The sequence below is a fragment of the Pan paniscus genome, chromosome 16 (assembly GCF_029289425.2).
Source record: "Pan paniscus chromosome 16, NHGRI_mPanPan1-v2.0_pri, whole genome shotgun sequence".
Classification (NCBI taxonomy): Eukaryota; Metazoa; Chordata; class Mammalia; order Primates; family Hominidae; genus Pan; species Pan paniscus.
This window is the reverse complement of record NC_073265.2, coordinates 39,528,349-39,548,550: the sequence shown is the minus strand read 5'-3', so window position 1 is coordinate 39,548,550 and position 20,202 is coordinate 39,528,349. Positions and strand designations below refer to the sequence as shown.

Here is a 20,202-nt window from a genome sequence, read left to right as displayed (position 1 = left end):
TGATCTTTGGACTAGGGATTACCCCAGGCTCTTGACAGAAGCAAATGAATATCCGCTCTGGAGGAACCTGCCTTCATCCCAGGCTTCATATCCACAAATGAAATTCAAAGGAAAGTGAGCAGTCAGAAATAACTAAACACATGAACACATGCCAATTTGGACAGTAACCTGCTAAAACAACTGTCAACAGAAGCAGACCTATAAGGACTTGAGATAAAATTTTAGTAACAGATTAGAAACAGCTAAAGAGAAAATTAGTAAACTGAAAGGTATGAAAAAAAAAATGATCCAGACTATGTCACAGATAAAAATAGATAGAAAATGTAAAAGAGATGTTAGGAATCATGAAGGATCATGTGAGAAAGTCTAACATCTGATCATAGATCCACAAAAAGAGCAAAAATAGGGATGAAATAATTCAAAGAGGTAATTGCTGAGAATTTTCCAGAGCTGATGAAAGATGGCAGCCCACAGATTTGAGTAGCCTAACAAATCTCCAGCAAGATCAATTTAAAAACTAATCTATATCTAGATATATCATAGTGATGCTGTAGTACCTCAAGACAAAAAGATCTTTTTTTTTTTTTTTTTGAGATGGAGTCTTGCACTGTTGCCTGGGCTGGAGTGCAATGGTTCAGTCTCGGCTCACTGCAACCTCCGCCTGCCGGGTTCAAGTGATTCTCCTGCCTCAGCCTCCCAAGTAGCTGAGATTACAGGCACCCACCACCAAGCGCAGCTAATGTTTTGTATTTTTAGTAGAGATGGGGTTTCAATATGTTGGCCAGCTGGTCTTGAACTCCTGACCCCGTGATCAGCCCGCCTCGGCCTCCCAAAGACAGAAAGATCTTAAGAAGGATTAGTATCCATAATACATAAGGAATTCCCATGGGTTAGCAATAAAAAGACAAGGCAATAGAAGACTGACTGGATATGGTGCTTTACCAAGGAGAAAGTTTGATCAATAAACATGAAAAGATACTCAACTACATTAAAATTGGGGCAAATGCAAAGTAAAATCATGAAATACTATCATATATCCACCAGATTAGCAAAAACAGTTGAGCAGTACCAAGGCTTGGTGAGGAGATGGTGGGAACTCTCAAATATTTTTGGTGGAAGTATGGAATTGGTATAATCGTTATGGAAGACAGTTTGGCAGCACATAGTAAATTTGGAGATGTGCATAGTATATGATGTAGCAGTTGGGCTTCTAAGACTATTCCCGAGAGAAGACTTGTTCATGTGCCTGAAACATATACAAGACTACTGTATTTAGCAGCAACATTATTCATAATAACACAAAAACTGGAAACAATCTAAATGTTCATCAGTAGATTGGTTAAATTAATTGTGGTTTACTCATTCAATGGAATATTATAGAACACAGAAAATTAGTAAGCTATACTTACAGTTATTAACATGGTGAATCTCATGAATACAGTGTCAAGCAAAAGAAGGCAAGTCACAGAGAAATACATGCAGTATAATTCTGTTTAAATAAAACTCAAAACAGGCAAAACCAAAGTATATTTTTTAGGGATAAGTGATACAAAGAAAACTAAGTAATGCTTGTCACAAAATTCAAAATATTAGTTACCTCTGGGGCTGGGGGAGGGGCTTGTGATTAGGGAGTGGCATGTGGGAAGATTTTTTTTTTTTTTTTTTTGAGACAGAGTTTCGCTCTGTTGCCCAGGCTAGAGTGCAGTGGCATGATCTTGGCTCACTGAAGCCTCTGCCTCCCGGGTTCAAGTGATTCTCCTGCCTCAGGCACTGAAGTAGCTGGGATAACAGGCGCCCACCCTCACACCCAGCTAATTTTTTATTTTTAGTAGATGAGGTTTCACCATGTTGGCCAGGCTGGTCTCGAACTCCTGACCTCAGGCAATCCACCTGCCTTGGCCACCCAAAGTGTTGGGATTACAGGCGTGAGCCACTGCGCCTGGCCAGATTTTAAATTACTGGCAGTGTTTTATTTCTAGACTATGGTGTTGATTCACAGGTGTTTGCCTTAAACTACGTATATTGGCTGAGCACAGTGGCTTACGCTTGTAATCCCAGCACTTTGGGAGACTGAGGTGGCAGATTATTTGAGGCCAGAAGTTCAAGACCAGCATGGGCAACATAGACCCCATCTCAAACAAAAAGAAAAAAATTAGTCAGGCATGGTGGCTCAGCCTGTAGTCCTAGCTACTCTGGAGGCTGAGATGGGAGGATTGCTTGAGCCTAGGAGTTAGAGGTTACAGTGAGCTACGATAGCTCCACTGCATTCTAGCCTGGGCGACAGAGCAAGAAGCTGACTCTAAAAAAATGAATTTAAAAAAAACCCAAAAAGCTACAAAAACTACATGGCCAGGTGTGGTGGCTCATATCCATAATCCCAGCACTTTGGGAGGCTGAGGGAGGAGGATCGCTTGAGCTCAGAAGTTTGAAGGTACAGTGAGCTGTGATCACCCCATTGGACTCCAGCCTGAGTGACAGAGTGAGACCCTGTCTCAGAAAAAACCAAAAAACCCTGCATATATGTATATATATTTTGTGTCAATAACCAAGAAGGGAAAGTCTCAGAAGACAAAAATAAAAAAGTAGATCCTAATGTCAAACTGAGCAAAGCTCCTGGTTGCTAAATGGGCTGTTGAGATATTTTCATTAAATACTGAAATTTAAGAGTATAGAAAAGGCTAGTTAAAGAAAAATTGACAAAGCATGGAGAAAGAAAGGATTGTTTAAGGATCTTCTTTGATCTGCTGGGATGACCTTCTCTTAAAAATGTAAGGTTTAGCTGGGTTTGTTGGTGTGTACCTGTAGTCCCAGCTACTCTGGAGGCTGAGGTGGACAGATTGCTTGAGCCCAGCAGTTCAAAGCTGTAGTGTGTGATAATTGTACCTATGAATATCCATTGCACCCCAGCCTGGGCTACACAGTGAGGCCCTGTCTCTAATTAAACAAACAACAATTAAACAAACAAACAAACAAAATATATATCTATCTCTCTATCTATAGATAGATAGATAGAGAGATAGGACTAAGGACCTTTATACATATATCTCACTTAATCTCTTCATAACATAGTAAACTGTTTATATGTGTAAATTTCCTTAGTCCAAATATCTTAGTTCTTTGGAATATCAAGTGATGTGGTAATCAGAGGGTTGTAGGGATTTTCTGTGCCTTTAATTGCATGTGATAGAACTTAATCTTCCTTCCCTCACATTTTAGTACTCCCTCTGTGTATTGTGGATGTCAATTTAATGACTAGACCACATGGAACCAATTTCAGGAGAATTGGGCTCTGTTTTGGTTTTGTCCTGATTCAACTTTGGCAAGTGCACCTAAGATTTTTCCTTTGAAAAAAATCCCTTTAAAAAGATCACTGAGATGTTTCAATACGTGAATTTTTTAAGACCTACAAAACAATTTTGATCCACTTAAAGTAAAAATGTACACTGTTACATTTATTTGAGATGAATTTTACAGATGAAGTTAACTTAGCAAGTTTTGTGTGATTGGTATGAGGAATACATTCTAATACACAGAAAAATTTCTCAAACTCTATCTCTGATTTCTTTTTTTTTTTTTTTTTTCTTTAGACCAAAATCTCGCTGTGTCGCCCAGGCTGGAGTGCAGTGGCGTGATCTCGTCTCACTGCAACCTCTGCCTCCTGGGTTCAAGCGATTCTCCTGCCTTAGCCTCCTGAGTAGCTGGGATTACAGGCACATGCCACCACGCCTGGCTAATTTCTGTATTTTTAGTAGAGATGGGGTTTCACCATGTTGGCCAGGGTGATCTTGAATTCCTGACCTCAAGTGATCCACCCGCCTTGGCTTCCCAAAGTGCTGGGATTACAGGCGTGAGCCACCACGTTCGGCCTCTATATCTTAATTTCTAATGAAATTAATTTTGTTCAGGCAGTTTATCTGATAAAAAATAATGAAGAAAGAAAGTTTGAATTAAAGGAAATACTGGATTTTCTTCTTCATTGAGAGTGTTTGGGAATTCTTCAAGATGTCTATGAAGAGGATGTGATAAGCATGAATCTAGGCATTTCTTTTGAGTTTTGAGTTGCTATGTAAACAGATAATGTAAAGAAAATCTGTTTACTATATAAACAGAAGTGTAGTAACAATAATGTAAATGTGGATTTTTTTTTTTTCCTGTGGTACAGCTGGGAACTTCTCCACTTCATCTAGCAGCACAGTATGGTCATTATTCCACCACAGAGGTACTGCTGCGAGCTGGTGTGAGCAGAGATGCCAGAACCAAAGTGGACCGAACACCATTACATATGGCAGCTTCTGAGGGCCATGCCAGCATAGTAGAGGTTTTACTTAAGGTATGTGTTCTCTTTTTGCACTTTGCTTTTAAAAGACTTTACGGTTTTATAAGAAGGAGAGGGAACTAGTTTTTGTTAAATGCCTACTTAGTATTTTATCTATAGTATTTCATTTTTTGTGTGTATAAGCCCATTAAATGAAAATTGTCTTATAGCTTTCATTTCATGAGGGACAAAACTTCATTTAGGTATATTCTTAGTTAAGTCAGCTAATTGATTTCTTGGATCTATCTTATGATGAGGGACTACAGCGTTTTTTCTTTTTCTTTTTTTTTTCTTTTGAGACAGAATCTCTGTCACCCAGGCTGCAGTGCAGTGGCACGATCTCAGCTCACTGCAATCTCCACCTCCTGGGTTCAAGTGATTCTCCTGCCTCAGCCTCCCGAGTAGCTGGGACTACAGGCGCCCACGACCATGCCCAGCTAATTTTTGTATTTTTAGTAGAGATGGGGTTTCACCATATTGGCTTGACTGGTCTCGAACTCCTGACCTTGTGATCCGCCTGCCTTGGCCTCCCAAAGTGCTGGGATTACAGGCCCGAGCCACCACGCCCGGCTTACAGCTTTGTCTTATAGTCAGAATGGTCATGGAAGGGAACATTAGGCTTGAATGATTAACAAACATATTAGCAAATAATATAAGTGAGGATTTTTCTATAATCATCTAAATGCCAAAGAGTGATGTAGAAAATTCTGAACCGTAGAGTGATAGATGTTCTACTTGATCCTTCTTATCATGGCCTCTAGATCAGCCTATCAAAAAGAAATACAATGGAAGCCATAAATGCAAATCACATATACTGTAATTCTAAATATTCCAGTAGCTACATTTAAAAAGTAATTCTAATTTTATATTTTATTTAACCCAATATATACAAAGATTATCATTTCAACATGAAATCAGTATAAAAATTATTATTATTATTATTATTATTTTTTCTGAGATGGAGTCTAGCTTTGTTGCCCAGGCTGGAGTGCAGTGGTACGATCTTGGCTCATACCAACCTCCGCCTCCCATGTTCAAGCAATTCTCCTGCTTCAGTCTCCTAAGTAGCTGGGATTACAGGTGCCCGCCAACCCGCCTGGCTAATTTTTCTATTTTTCTTAGAGATGGAGTTTCACCATGTTGGTCAGGCTGACCATGTTGGTCAGTTTCACCATGTTGGTCTCTAACTCCTGACCTCAAGTGATCTGCCAGCCTTGGCCTCCCAAAGTGCTAGGATTATAGGGGTGAGCCACCATGCTTGATCCAGTACAAAAATTATTAGTGAGATGTATTACATTCTATTTTTTTGGTATAAATCTTTCAATTTCAATGTGTATTTTATTTTATTTTTTTTTTGAGACAGAGTTTCGCTCTTGTTGCCCAGGCTGGAGTGCAATGGTGTGATTTCAGCTCACCACAACCTCCGCCTCCCAGGTTCAAGTGATTCCCCTGCCTCAGCCTCCCGAGTAGCTGGGATTACAGGCGTGCACCACCAGGCCTGGCTAATTTTTTATATTGTTAGTAGAGACGGAGTTGCTCCATGTTGGTCAGGCTGGTCTTGAGCTCCTGACCTCAGGTGATCTTCCTGCCTTGGCCTCCCAAAGTGCTGAGATTATAGGCATGAGCCATTGCACCTGGCCTCAGTGTGTATTTATACATACAGCACATCTCTACTCTGGCTAGCAGCATTTCAAATGCTCAAAAGCTACATGTGTCTATTGGCTATCATATTGGACAATATATCTCTAGATAGCTTACTTTTAGTTCTTTATGTTGCACTGGTTTTCTTTTTATAATTTTTTTATTTTTATTTTTAATTTTTCTGGGTTGTAGTGATTTTGAAAGCAAAAGATTTTATTTTGTAGAAATGAGGAACCAAGGGACCAGCAGCCATACAAACTTTAAAGGAGCTTTTAGAGGAATGCTCATAGTTTCCTTCATTTCTTATGCCATTCTAGCTCTTTGTGCCCATAGCTGGGTGACTCAAAAAATAATTGCCTAATTTCTAAGAAATTAGAAGGAAAACCAGCATGAGAGAAAAATGATTAAGTGACAGATTAAGTGGTGATTGCTGGGATATGTGTGTGTGTGTGTGTGTATATATATAATATATATATTATATATAATTTTATATGTTATATATATTATATATAATTTTATATAATATATATTATTATATAATTTTATATAATATATATTCTATATAATTTTATATATAATATATGTATATAATATATAATAATATATATATTTATAAAATATATACATAAATAAATATATATTTTTTTTCTTTTTCTTTTTCTTTTTCTTTTTTCTGAGATGGACTCTCACTCTGTCACCCAGGTTGGAGTGCAGTGGTGCAATCTTGGCTCATTGCAACCTTCACCTCCCAGGCTCGAGCTATCCCCCCAACTCAGCCTCCTGAGTAGCTGGGACCACAGGTGTGTGCCACCACACCCAGCTAATTTTTTTTTTTTTTTTTTTTTTGAGACAGAGTCTCGCTCTGTTGCCCAGGCTGGAGTGCAGTGGCGTGATCTTGGCTCATTGCAACCTCTGCTTCCCGGGTTCCAGTGATTCTCCTGCCTCAGTCTCCCATGTAGCTGGGATTACAGATGTGTGCCACCATGCCTGGCTAATTTTTGTATTTTTAGTAGAGATGGCGTTTCACCATGTTGGCCAGGCTGGTCTCGAACTCCTAACCTCAAGTGATCCGCCTGCCTTGGGCTCCCAAAGTGCTGGGATTACAGGTGTGAGCCACCATGTCCGGCCCTTAATTTTTTGTATTGTAGAGATGGGGTTTTGCCATATTGCCCAGGCTAGTTTCAAACCCCTGAGCTCAGCTGATCCAACCGCCTCGGCCTCCCAAAGTGCTGGGATTACAGGGGTGAGCCACTGCACCTGGCCTGGAACATCTATTTAACATATACATATAAATAATTGACTACATTATTTGTTCTTGCTTTAAAGCACAGAACTAATAATTTCATATCAGGAATTTTTTATGTGATATTTCATATTTTAGTAATCTCTTTGAAATATTTTTGTAGCATGGTGCTGATGTCAATGCAAAGGACATGTTAAAGATGACAGCTCTCCATTGGGCCACAGAACACAATCATCAAGAGGTGGTGGAACTTTTAATCAAATATGGTGCTGATGTACACACGCAAAGTAAATTTTGTAAAACTGCATTTGATATTTCAATAGACAATGGAAATGAAGATTTAGCAGAGATATTACAGGTAACTTTTGGCTTTTAATTTAAGAAAATAAAGAAAAAGAAGCCTTATCAGTAGAGGGATCTCTTATATTGTGCATGATTTAAACTATTGTTTGTAGCCTTTCATTTTGGACTTAGTTATTTTGGATAGGCCTTTTTCTCTTTCACTTCCTCTTTGTTTATTACTATTCATTTTCTTGATTATAAGGCCAGTCTCTTCATTAACATTAGATAAGGTGATTACTTTCTGTTTTTTAAGTTTCTGAATTTCCCTTTAGACCTTTTTTTTTTTTTTTTTTGAGCCAGAGTCTTGATCTGTCCCCCAGGCTGGAGTGTAGTGGCACGATCTTGGCTCACTGCAACTTCTGCCCCCTGGGTTCAAGCAATTCTCCTGCCCCAGCCTCTCAAATAGCTGGGACTACAGGTGCATGCTGCCATGCCTGGCTAATTTTTTGTGTTTTAAGTAGAGATGGTGTTTCATCATGTTGCCCAGGCTGGTGTTGAACTCTTGAGCTCAGGCGATCTGCCTGCCTCGGCCTCCCAAAGTGCTGGGATTACAGGCGTGAGCCACTGCGCCTGGCCCTAGACATTTTATTCTATTATTTTTGTTGCATTTTGATACTATATGGTTTTTCCAAGTCTACTATAAATGACTTTATAAAAATTAAAAAACATATTAGCAACCATAATATCATTCCTTGAGTGAGTGATGCAGTTTGATTTGTTTCTTTTATCTTTCAGCATCCTCAAAAATATCTGTTGTTTTTGGCTTTTGGGAAGGTTTTTCTAGTAACCAACATTACTTCTCTTATTTTCAGCCAGATGACATAATATAAATTATCTTCTTTAATTACTGCCTCTTCTTGCCTGTTTGTTCCCAATCCCAGCAGTAGAACTCTTCTTTTCTGAGACTATCTGACTCCTTTGAGCTTCCACTAGTTACTTAAAAGATGTTTTATGTTCAGGAAAATGAATTCTACCATGCCTCTTTTCATTCCTTTTACTCCTAAGAGTGCAGTTTGGGGGTTGGAGTTGAAGATGGGGAACAATTAATTGAGAAGGACATGCTTTATATATGTGGTATTATGTATTGCCAAACGTAGAAGAAATAATTAAATTCCTATAGCTACAGGGCAGAAATATTTTTTGTTTGTTTTGTTTTTGTTTTTGTTTTTTGAGATGGGGGTCTCACTATGTTGCCCATGCTGGTCTTGAACTCCTGGGCTTAAGCACTCCTTCTGCCTCAGCCCCCTGAATAGCTGGGATTACAGGCACCTGCCACCTCAGCCAGCTTAATGTCCAGTTGTTCTGTGTTCTATTAAAAACCTTTTAGATACTCATTTCTCCTCTCCCAGGATTTTGTTGCTTTACCTAAGAGGGGGACTTGGGATATAAATATATACCCATGATGTGCCCCTACACTGTCAGTGGACCTTAGACAAATATTTCCACTTGTACTATGTGATTCTTCTTAGAGAATATTCCTTTATATGTGTTTGTATTATATGGAGAATTTGTGCTATATGTTCTGGTTATAATTCTGAAAACACTGTGGTCATTTTTTCCCTAGATTGCTATGCAGAACCAAATCAACACAAACCCAGAGAGTCCTGACACTGTGACAATACATGCTGCAACACCACAGTTTATCATTGGACCTGGAGGGGTGGTGAACCTAACAGGTCTGGTATCTTCAGAAAATTCATCCAAGGCAACAGGTATTGAGATGCATATAGGATAGGCTTTGGGATTTTATGCTTTAGTAGGTATTCATCCTTGTAAGAAAGGACGGTTGGAGAATGAGGGTAAGATTCTATCAGCCACCTTGGTTTTCTTTGGTATAACTGGCAAAAAGATTTTTATGAGACAAAACAATCTGAAGAAAGGTGATATTACAAAATTTACTGCAGTATTACCTTTCAAAAGCTAATGCTATCCAAGCTTTGTTTAAGAGTCAGTAAGATAAATAGAATATCAGAAATATGCATTGGATTAAGCTCCTTAGAAATTCAAATCTATTTTCTTTTTTCTTACAGATGAAACGGGTGTATCTGCTGTTCAGTTTGGAAACTCTTCTACATCAGTATTAGCTACATTAGCTGCCTTAGCTGAAGCATCTGCTCCATTGTCCAATTCTTCAGAAACTCCAGGTTAGAAAAACAAGTCTAATGTGTACATTAAAATTGCAGATTCAGGCTGGGTGCTGTGGCTCACACCTGTAATCCTAGCACTTTGGGAGGGCGAGGCGGGTGGATTGCCTGAGCTCAGGAGTTTGAGACCAGCCTGGGCAACATAGTGAAACTCTGTTTCTACTAAAAATACAGAAAATTAGCCAGGCGTGGTGGCACATGGCCTGTAATCCCAGCTACTCAGGAGGCTGAGGCAGGAGGATTGCTTGAACCCGGGAGGTGAAGGCTGCAGTGAGCTGAGTTTGCACCACTGCACTCCAGCCTGGGTGACAGAGCAAGACTCTGTCTCAAAAAAAAAAAAAAAAAACCAAAAACAGTTGCAGATTCAAATATTTACAAAGGCCAGGAAGACAATAAAAGGCTAAAGTGGGCAGGATTGAGATCACACCCGACTGAAGAATGGGGCAAGGGCAGGGAGGCATCTGTGACTCAACTCTAGCTGATTATAGTCATCAGTCCAGTATTCCCAAATCCTGTTTTTTAATAGGAAGCTGTGAATCTGGATTTTAAAAGAACATTAAATCTTGGTAACTAATTGAAAAACAAAACTTGTGTGGCTCACAGAAAAAAATGTCCCTGTCTCTAATTTGGCTCTTGATTTACTAGTTTGTGACTTTTTGTTTAAACAACTCACTTTGACTGGGCATGGTAGCTCACACCTGTAATCCTAACACTTTGAGAGGCCAAGATAGGTGGATTGCTTGAGCCCAGAACCCTGGGCAACATGGTGAAACCCTATCTCTACCAAAAAATATAAAAATTAGTCAGGTGTGGTGGTCCACTCCTGTGGTCCCAGCTGCTCAGGAGGCTGAGGTCAGAGGATTGCTTGAACCTGGGAGGCAGAGGTTGCCGTGAGCCAAGATCATGCCACTGCATTCCAGCCTAGGCGACTGAATGAGACCCTGCCTCAAAAAAAAACCCAAAACCAAAAAACGCTTTTTTCATAAATTTTAATTTTTAGCAGCTCTACTAGAGTGTTATAAAATCTTAATGACTGATAGAACTAGGAAATAGTATACAGAAACCACTGTTAAAGGGTTACCTGGCTGGGTGTGGTGGCTTGCTCCTGTAAGCCCAGCACTTTGGGAGGCTGAGGCGGGTGGATCACCTGAGGTCAGGAGTTCGAGACCAGCCTGACCAATATGGAGAAATCCTGTCTCTGCTAAAAATACAAAATTAGCCGGGCGTAGTGGCCCATGCTTGTAATCACAGCTACTCGGGAGGCTGAGGCAGGAGAATGGCTTGAACCCAGGAGGTGGAGGTTGCGGTGAGCCGAGATCACGCCATTGCACTCCAGCCTGGGCAACAAGAGCAAAACTCTATCTCAAAAAGAAATGAAAGGGTTACCTGTTGTTAAATGATGACAAACAGTATTCATGAACATTTGGTTTATACAAGATTTACCTTTATACTTAACCAAAATACTTCTTGATGTAATTATTATGTCGGTAAAATTTAATTAGGAAATTTTTTAAATTCCAAGAAAATATTTTTCTGTAGCTTAAGCCATTATATTTGGTTCAGTGCTTATAAAAGCAAAGAATAATTTGTCATTCATTTTTTAAATTAGTGTTTTTTCAAAATTTGATCAATAATAACAACATTTCATCAAATGCTTACTCTCTCTGCTAGGCACTGTGATAAATATTTTACTTATAATCTCATTTATTCCTCACCAGAAAGCTTTAGGGTGGATATTACTGTAATATTCTTGACTTGGAGGAGTTGGGGGAATGCTACCTTTTTCTTTTCTCTTTTTTTTTTTCTTTTCTCTTTCTTTTTTTTTTTTTTGACATGGAGTCTCATTTTGTCACCCAGGCTGGAGTACAGTGGTACAGTTTTGGCTCACTGCAGCCTCCACCTCCCAGGTTCAAGCAGTTCTCCTGCCTCAGCCTCCCCAGTAGCTGGGATTACAGGCGTGCACCACCACACCCAGCTATTTTTTGTATTTTTAGTAGGGACGGGGTTTCACCATGTTGGCCAGGTTGGTCTCGAACTCCTCACCTCAGTGATCTGCCTTCCTCGGCCTCCCAAGTTGCTAGGATTACAGGCATGAGCCACTGTGCCCAGCCTCTTTTTGAAAATAACATTTATCCATTCTTTAGCTTCTGTAGCATTATAATCTAAGTTTGAATCCAAGCCTTTATATTTGGGAGTCTTAAGATTTGTATGAATCACTTTTGGCCATTTGCAGTTATATGCATCATCATACTAACATGCTGCTTTTATAACCTATGCCTGGATCTATTTAATACTTATGTAATTGCAGAAGCATAGCAAAGAAAACTGATTTCATTGGTGGTTTCTATTTGGTTAAACTTGTAAATTTCTTTTCTTTAATTAAATAACTTACATCTGGCCGGGTGTGGTGGCTCATGCCTATAATTCTAGTACTTTGGGAGGCCAAGGGTGGCAGATCACTTGAGTTCAGAAGTTCAAAACCAGCCTGGACAACGTGGCAAAATCCTGTCTCTGGGCATGGTGGCAGGTGCCTGTGTTCACAGCTACTTGGGAGGCTGAGGTGGGAGGATCACTTGAGCCTTGGAAGCAGAGGTAGCAGTGAGCTGTGATCGCGCCACTATACTCCAGCGTGGGTGACAGACCAAGACCTTGTCTCAAAAACAAAAAAACAAAAACGAAAACAAAAACACATATATCTGAAAGTAAAACGGCTTTTCTTCTAAGTCAGCTGGAAATTTTGACATTTAAATGTGTGACTCCATGAAATGGCCACACCAATTTCTCTAACTTCTCTTAACCTTTGAAAATGTTTTGGTCTAGTCTGAGAGAATTAGTAATTTCAGTTAGTTTTTATTGCATGTGACTTAAAATCTTCTATGAGCACAATAATTTTTCATTTCAATATGACATCACAGTGGAATCTTTTTTTGGAGACAGGGTCTCACTCTGTCACCCCAGGCTGGAGTGCAGTGACGTGATCTTGGCTCAGTGAAGCCCGGAGGCTTCCGCCTCCTGGGTTCAAGCGATTCTCCTGCCTCAGCCTCCTGAGTAGCTGGGATTACAGGCACACGCCACCACTCTCAGCCAATTTTTGTATTTTTAGTAGAGATGGGGTTTCGCCATGTTGGCCAGGCTGGCCTCGAACTTCTGATCTGTCCACCTCGGCCTCTCAGAGTGCTGAGGTTACAGGTGTGAGCCACTGCACCCGGCCCATAGTGGAATCTTTTTGAAGATATTTTAAAAGCTTACTTAAAAAGAAGTGCCGGGAGCGCAGGCTCACTCCTGTAATACCAGCACTTTGGGAGGCTGAGGTGGGCAGGTTATGAGGTCAGGAGTTCAAGACCAGCCTGGCCAACATGTTTCTGAAACCCCGTCTCTACTAAAAACACAAAAATTAGCTGGGTGTGGTGGTGTGCCCCTGTAATCCCAGCTACTGGGGAGGCTGAGGCAGGAGAATGGCTTGAACCTGGGAGGCAGAGGTTGCAGTGAGCCAAGATTGTGCCACTGCACCCCAGCCTGGGTGACAGAGCAAGACTCCATCTCAAAAAAAAAAAAAAAGAAGTAATGGGTGGGCTCAGTGGCTCACACCTGTAATCCCAGCACTTTGGGAGGCCGAGGTGGGTGGATCACTTGGGGTCAGGAGTTCAAGACAAGCCTGGCCAACATGGTGAAACTCCATCTCTACTAAAAATACAAACATTAGCCAGATGTGGTGGCGTGTGCCTGTAATCCCAGCTACTCGGGAGGCTGAGACAGGAGAATCGCTTGAACCTCAGAGGTGGAGGTTGCAGTGAGCCAAGATTGTGCCACTGTGCTCCAGCCTGGGCAACACAGGGAGACTCTGTCTCAAAAAAAAAAAACAAAAAAGAATTAAGTTAAAGTTTAAGTATGTTACCACCAGAGTAAACAACTTAAAGCTCAATTTGCACATACTCAGGCAAAGCTAAATCTACCACAGATTATTTCTCTGATTTCTGGCTGTCCAGTTTCTTTAAAATCTATCGTCAGACTCATCCTGATTCTCGAAATGTTTATATATATCTTTTCAAGGGCTTGTTAGAATCTGGAAAATACATTAGTGGGACCTCCATTTTATATATAATGAAACAGGTTGAATTGGAGGTTGTGGAGGTTGAATAATTTTATCAAAGGGCATATGGCTATTAAGTAGAGAAAGGGGGATTTGGTCAGTCTGACTGATTCCCAAGGTATGTGTCTGTGACCTCTATAATGTACCATCTCTCCTATGCAGTTTATTCACATGATCTGTGGGCTCTTTTAGAACGTTTATAATTTGGTTTGAGATATTTGAAATACACAATATTGAATTATTTGTGTAATTTTCATTTTATCTTATTTTAAGCAAGAGCGTCGCTATTACTTTTGGGATGTATCTGTTTCTATAGCTTTTTCTAGTAATAGGTAGTCTGTTGAAATAAGTGTTCTGCTACTTTCTTGACCTTTTTAAATGATGTTGACCAAAATATAGTGTAAGCTCCATCAGTACACTCATTATTCCTGCTCATATTCTTTTCTTTTACTAGCTAAGTGGTATAATAAACATTTTTCCTGGTTACAAAACAGCCAGAATGTAGCAGCAGATGGACTATATTTTAAATGGAAACTAGCTGGTTGGCATGGTCCTATATATAAAGAGAAGGCAATTGTGATAGTCCAGGGTACCATGCCATTTCACTCTGGAATTATGGCTTTAAATAGCACCTTCATGTCTAATGGAATTGTCTTTCCATTAGAAAATGGAAATGACGTTAGTACCATTTTTGACATATACCACACATTTTAATGGTAGTCCTATGAGAACCTTACAATGTCTATTATAATATTTTCATTGAGAAATCAAATGATACCTCTGTCTTTTCTTGATGTTATAAGCAAATATAACAGCAGGTTGTCAGTGCTTGATGATTAAAATAGCTCATTGAATTACTATTATTGTTCACTGGAAAGAGATTACTTTTAGCTGGAGTTGGGGGTGGGTGTGGTGGAGGGGAATGTGTTGAGTTGTGCCCTAAAGAATGGGTAAGATTTAGATTTTTTGGAACTCATTCCAACTCATACCATTTTGTGTGATTTTCATTTTGAAAGTCATTCCAAAATGAATAGACAAAAAAGTGAAAGCTTTTTTTTTTTTGGGAATTGCAGATATGTATTTTCTTATGAGGAAAACTACCACCATGTAGTACATTATTTATTAGTATAAAGAAGCAATCACATTTTCCTGTCTTTCTTCTAAGGCTTACAGGCCACTCTAGTGGCATGGAATCTTCCTAGAGGAAGAAACATTTAAACTGAAAATTAAAGTAGGCATTAGTAGGGAAAAGTTTGGGGAAGAACATTTTAGCAAGAGGGAGATGTGAAGCTTTTGAGGCAGGAAAGAGCTTGACTTTTTAGGGGACCCAGAGGCCAGTGCATCTAAACCCAGTAAGTGGAAGAGTCACTCAAGGTGGTTGAAGGTGAGATTATATAGGACTTTAAAAATGATCACTTTGGCAGGTTTAGAAGAATGCTTTGGAAGGGAGTTTTGTTTGGAATCTAATGCAGTCAACCAGGGAAGAGTTATCATAATGATAGCATGAATGAAGATTTGACAGAGACAATAATTGAATAGATTCAAGGGTTATTTGGGATATAGAATTAGAAGCTGTGATTGGTTAAGATGTAGGCCTTACATCTGTAGTGTAGTTATCTGGCCCTTTAAAAATATTTTTTCATACGTCTCTTATTTTGTAGCTCTAGCCTGTAGTCCTATAGCAACTTTCCTTTGCTTAGCTTTATTCTTCCTTGTGGTACAACTGTATAATACCTTGATTAAATACACATCAGTGACCACCCTTCTTTTTTGTCTTTAGAGCAACTTCTGGTAATTACTAATAAAGTGGTTTTTCCAAAGGTGTAATGCATCTGGTGGCTTTAAAAGTTCCCTCTTTTCTTATGTGTCAAAACAGGGGTTAAAAAAAGAAAAACAATAAAAATAAAAAAGTTCCTTCTTTTTCTCCCTAAAAGTGAAATTTGAACCAGGTCTGTTTTGCACATTGTTTTTTGGTCTATATCAAAAATAGGGTGATACAACTCAATTGGCTTTAAGGGGTATGCATGGGGCCTCATGAGGTTGTTTTGTTTTGTTTTTGCTTTTTTGTTTTTAATTTCAGGTTAAACTGCCACCATAATACCTTCGAAAAGTTTATTTTTTCTTCAATGAATGTAGTTTCTATTTTATTTTATTTATTTATTTTTGAGGTGGAGTCTTGCTCTGTTGCCCAGGCTGGAGTGCAGTGGCGTGATCTCGGCTCACTGCAAGCTCCGCCTCCTCCCAGGTTCACACCATTCTCCTGCCTCAGCCTCCTGAGTAGCTGGGACTACAGGCACGTGCCACCACGCCCAGCTAATTTTTGTATTTTTAGTAGAGACGGGGTTTCACCATCTTGGCCAGGATGGTCTCGATCTCTTGACCTTGTGATCCACCTGCCTTGGCCTCCTGAAGTGCTGAGATTACAGGCATGAGCACTGCTCCCGGCCCATAGTTTCTATTTTATTATTTAGATGTTTCTATGTAGAATTTTCAATCTTTTAGGACATTTCAAAGACAGTTTTCTTCCCTTATTTCATTTGTATGGCATCTGAATTCAGAATTCTTATTGAACAAGAGATCTCAGATGTCGTCAGAGGTGCTGCAGATTATCTAGGTTTTCTTTAAATATTGCAACTTGACTTTTGAATCAGATCAATGTATATTTATGTTATAGTTATTTTTTATCCAGGGAGCTTTATGTTTTGGAATATAAATCTATTTTTTAAAATCAATAATCTTTTAAGAGTTTTTAGGCTTTCTCTTTTACTCTTACGTGTTTCAACATTTTACTGTTAGATTGTTCTTAAGGCTTCTGGGGGGCACTTTGTCTTACGTAATTTGTTTCCTTTTAATTTTTTCTTAAATATCTTACCGTAGCACAACTTAAAAAGAAAGCTTTTTAGATGAAAGGCAAGAACTCTATTATTTTAATAACAGTCATTGCAAATAGTGCAAAGATGAAAGTTCTTGAATTGTGCCTTGTGTGTGATCTTAGAAATTTCTTACATATGATTATGCTTTAAAATATTTACTATCTGTAGTTAGCATTCAATTCAAGTGAATATTTCTTTTTCATATGGATAGTTTTTTGAAAAAATCAAAGCAATACTTAATGCGTTTGAAAATCCTAGTAGTAGCTCTGTTGAATATATTACTATTTTATGTCCTACATTTCATTTTGTAATTATCTTCCTGAAATTTTCTTAAGTGCTTGGTGATAAAACCTAATTATAGTTTAAGGTAAACAAAAATTACAAGAGAGCTCAAAACAAAGGTTGTTTGCATTTTGAGTGTTCTGTGGTTTGTATTGTGATCCTTGATTACTAAGTAACACAGTAACAGAGTTGAAGCCAGGCCTGTTGAGTACATCTTGAAAACTAGTTTCCTAGTATTTTTCCTGCCTTAAAAAAAAAAGCGGTTCCTGTATTTATGGCCTTTCTGTCTTAGTAAATCCTGTGATCACTGATATCCATGATGCCATACTGTGAGTTGATAGAAACTCAGCATGTTTCAGAGCAACTGTGTATATGGATGGTAGCTTGATTTTAGTAGAGAGTGGTTTTATTTAATTACACTTTTTGTAAAATTACACTTTTTGTAATTACACTTTTGTAATGTGTAAATACATTAAAAACCATGCCATTTAGAAATAATTTTTAATGTCATTCCTCTTTGAACTAGTTATAATTATTTTTTTTTATATGTAGACAGTTTTCAAACCCACAGAAAAATTGGAGGATGAACCTGTATAACTTTCACCTGTATTCACCAGCTGTTAACATCTTGGCATGCCCATATGTTCTCTGACACGTGTGCATGTACACACACACACACACATATACACACTTTTATTTTGCTAAGTTATATGAAAGTAGGCTGGAGACATCATGATACTTCACCTTTACTTTGGCATGTATCTCTCAAGAATAAGGATGGCCTTCTACATATCCACAGCTCCATTTTATTTTCTAAAAACATCAACATTAATTAAAAAAAATTATCTGACATATGGTCCGTTTTCAAGTTGTCCTCCAAATGTCGTGTATAGTCAGATTTAGTTCAGACATTTCCAGGAAGAACACCAGTGAATTTTTGTAACCTCCCAGTGTATCACGTAAGGAGGCTCATAATATCAGCCCATCCTGATAATGACCACTTGGTAGAATGATGACTGCCGGGTCTTTTCAGGTAGATTTTCCCCTTTGCAACTAATAGTAATCTTTGGTGGGATACTTTGAGAACATTTGAATATCCTGTTTCCCCAAAAGATTTTACCACTGCTTTTAGCACCCACTACCGATCCTTGCTTGAATGAATTATTACATTAGGAGTTACAATGATTTATCTTTTTTTTTTTTTTTTTTTGAGATGGAGTCTCACTCTGTCACCCAGGCTGGAGTGCAATGGCGTGATCTCAGCTCACTGCAAGCTCCGCCTCCCGGGTTCACGCCGTTCTCCTGCCTCAGCCTCCCGAGTAGCTGGGACTACAGGCGCCCACCACCGCGCCCGGCTAATTTTTTGTATTTTCAGTAGAGACGGGGTTTCACTGTGGTCTCGATCTCCTGACCCGCCCGCCTCGGCCTCCCAAAGTGCTGGGATTACAGGCATGAGCCACCGCGCCTGGCCGCAATGATTTATCTTAACTTGTCATTTTTTAAATGTTAACTAGATGTCTTTCTATCAGGAATATCTTTCCCATTTCCTCCTTTCTCTCCTTTTTATGAGGTATTATTATAGATATAATTTTTTTTTTTTTTTTTTGGGACAGAGTCTCACTCTGTCACCCAGGCTGGAGTGCAGTGGTGTGATCACTGCTCACTGCAGCCTCAACCTCCCAGGCTCAAGGGATCTTCCCACCCTAGCCTCCCAAGTAGCTGAGACTACAGGTGTAAATCACCAAACCTGGCTGATTTTTAAATTTTTTGTAGACAGTTTTTCACTGTGTTACCCAGGCTGGTCTTGAACTCCTGGGCTCAAGTGATCATCCTGCCTCGGCCTCCTGGAGTGCTGGTATTATAGGCATGAGCCAGATAGAAAGATTTTTTAAAATTCAGGCTGGGCGTGGTGGCTCACGCCTGTAATCCTAGCACTTTGGGAGGCCAAGGCAGGCGGATCACAAGGTCAGGAGTTCAAGACCAGCCTGGCCAATATGGTGAACCCCGTCTCTACTAAAAATACAAAAAAAAAAAAAAAATTACCAGGCGTGGTGGCACACACCTGTATTCCCAGTTACTTGGGAGGCTGAGGCAGAAGAATCGCTTGAACTCGGGAGGCGGATGTTGCAGTGAGCTGAGATCACGCCACTGCTCTCCAACCTGGGTGACAGAGTGAGATTTCATCTCAAAAAAAAAAAAATTCAATGGATAGTAATCCATTACTATCATTCCTTTTGATGCTTTCTTATTGAAGTGAGGTTTAATGTACAGAAATGTTTATAGATTATAAGTGTACAGTTTGAGGAATGATCACAAAGGGTTTACATAGGATAATTGTAAACATTGTGTAAACATTGCTCAGTTCATAAATGGAAGGTAGACAGTACATATTCTTTTGTGTCTGGTTTACATCACTCAGTTTTGTTTTTTGTCAGGTTCATCCATGTGTTGCATATAGTCAAATTGCTGTGTTTGACTCTACCATTGTTAATTTATTATCAAAGAATATCTGCGTTGTTTGTAGTTTTTTACTAGTATGAATCAAGCTACCATGTATATTCTTCTACATGTCTTTTGGGATCAGTAGTTGGGTGTAGGATGGCCTGTGAGAAAGGATTTTGGCAGTATTAACTTGTGATTTCTCTACCCAGACAAGGCCACAGGTGCTGCTTGAGCTGCCAGAATCCTCTCTAAGGCTTTCATAAATTATTAAGAGCATATTTGGGGATTTTATTTATGGAAATGTTAACATACACTATTTACTATCACATAGTACCACATCTGTATGCCACTTATTATCAAGGCAAATCCTTGTTCACTTAATCCAAAAAGAGAATACTCTTTATTCTGTATGTCAACTCACACATAAATGTAAATGGAGTATAATCATATTCAAATTCATCTTATGAATTGTGGATTTTTTTTTTTTTTTTTGAGACAGGGTCTTGTTTTGTTGCCCAGTCTAGAAGGCAGTGGCATGATCTCTTCTCATTGCAACCTCTGCCTCCTGGGTTCAAATAATTCTCCTGCCTCAGCCTCCTGAGTAGCTGGGATTGTAGGCATGCACCACCAGTCCCAGCTAATTTTTGTATTTTTAGTAGAGACAGGGTTTTGCCATGTTGGCCAGGCTAGTCCCGAACTCCTGACCTCAAGTGATCCTCCCGCCTCAGCCTCTCAAAGTGCTGGGATTACAGGCCTGAGCCACCAGCACCCGACTGAATTGTGAGGTTTTACGAAACAGATATAACCTTTGTCATGATATTAGATCTAAA

The 20,202-nt window shown here is 39.3% G+C and overlaps 1 protein-coding gene across 12 annotated transcripts in view; it reads left to right on the top strand.

Moving 5' to 3' along the window:
* GABPB1 (GA binding protein transcription factor subunit beta 1) overlaps positions 1-20,202 on the top strand; it is a 96,385-nt gene that overhangs the window by 63,204 nt on the left and 12,979 nt on the right. For 7 of the 12 annotated variants that reach the window (XM_024925669.4, XM_008974930.6, XM_034938744.3 and 4 more), the window contains 4 exons: positions 4,163-4,330; positions 7,363-7,557; positions 9,106-9,253; positions 9,572-9,685. In XM_024925669.4, coding sequence (XP_024781437.1) covers positions 4,163-4,330; positions 7,363-7,557; positions 9,106-9,253; positions 9,572-9,685 — 625 coding nt within the window. The remainder of the gene's footprint in view (positions 1-4,162; positions 4,331-7,362; positions 7,558-9,105; positions 9,254-9,571; positions 9,686-20,202) is intronic. The other 5 variants (XM_024925671.4, XM_063596636.1, XM_024925670.4 and 2 more) reach the window with 1 other exon arrangement.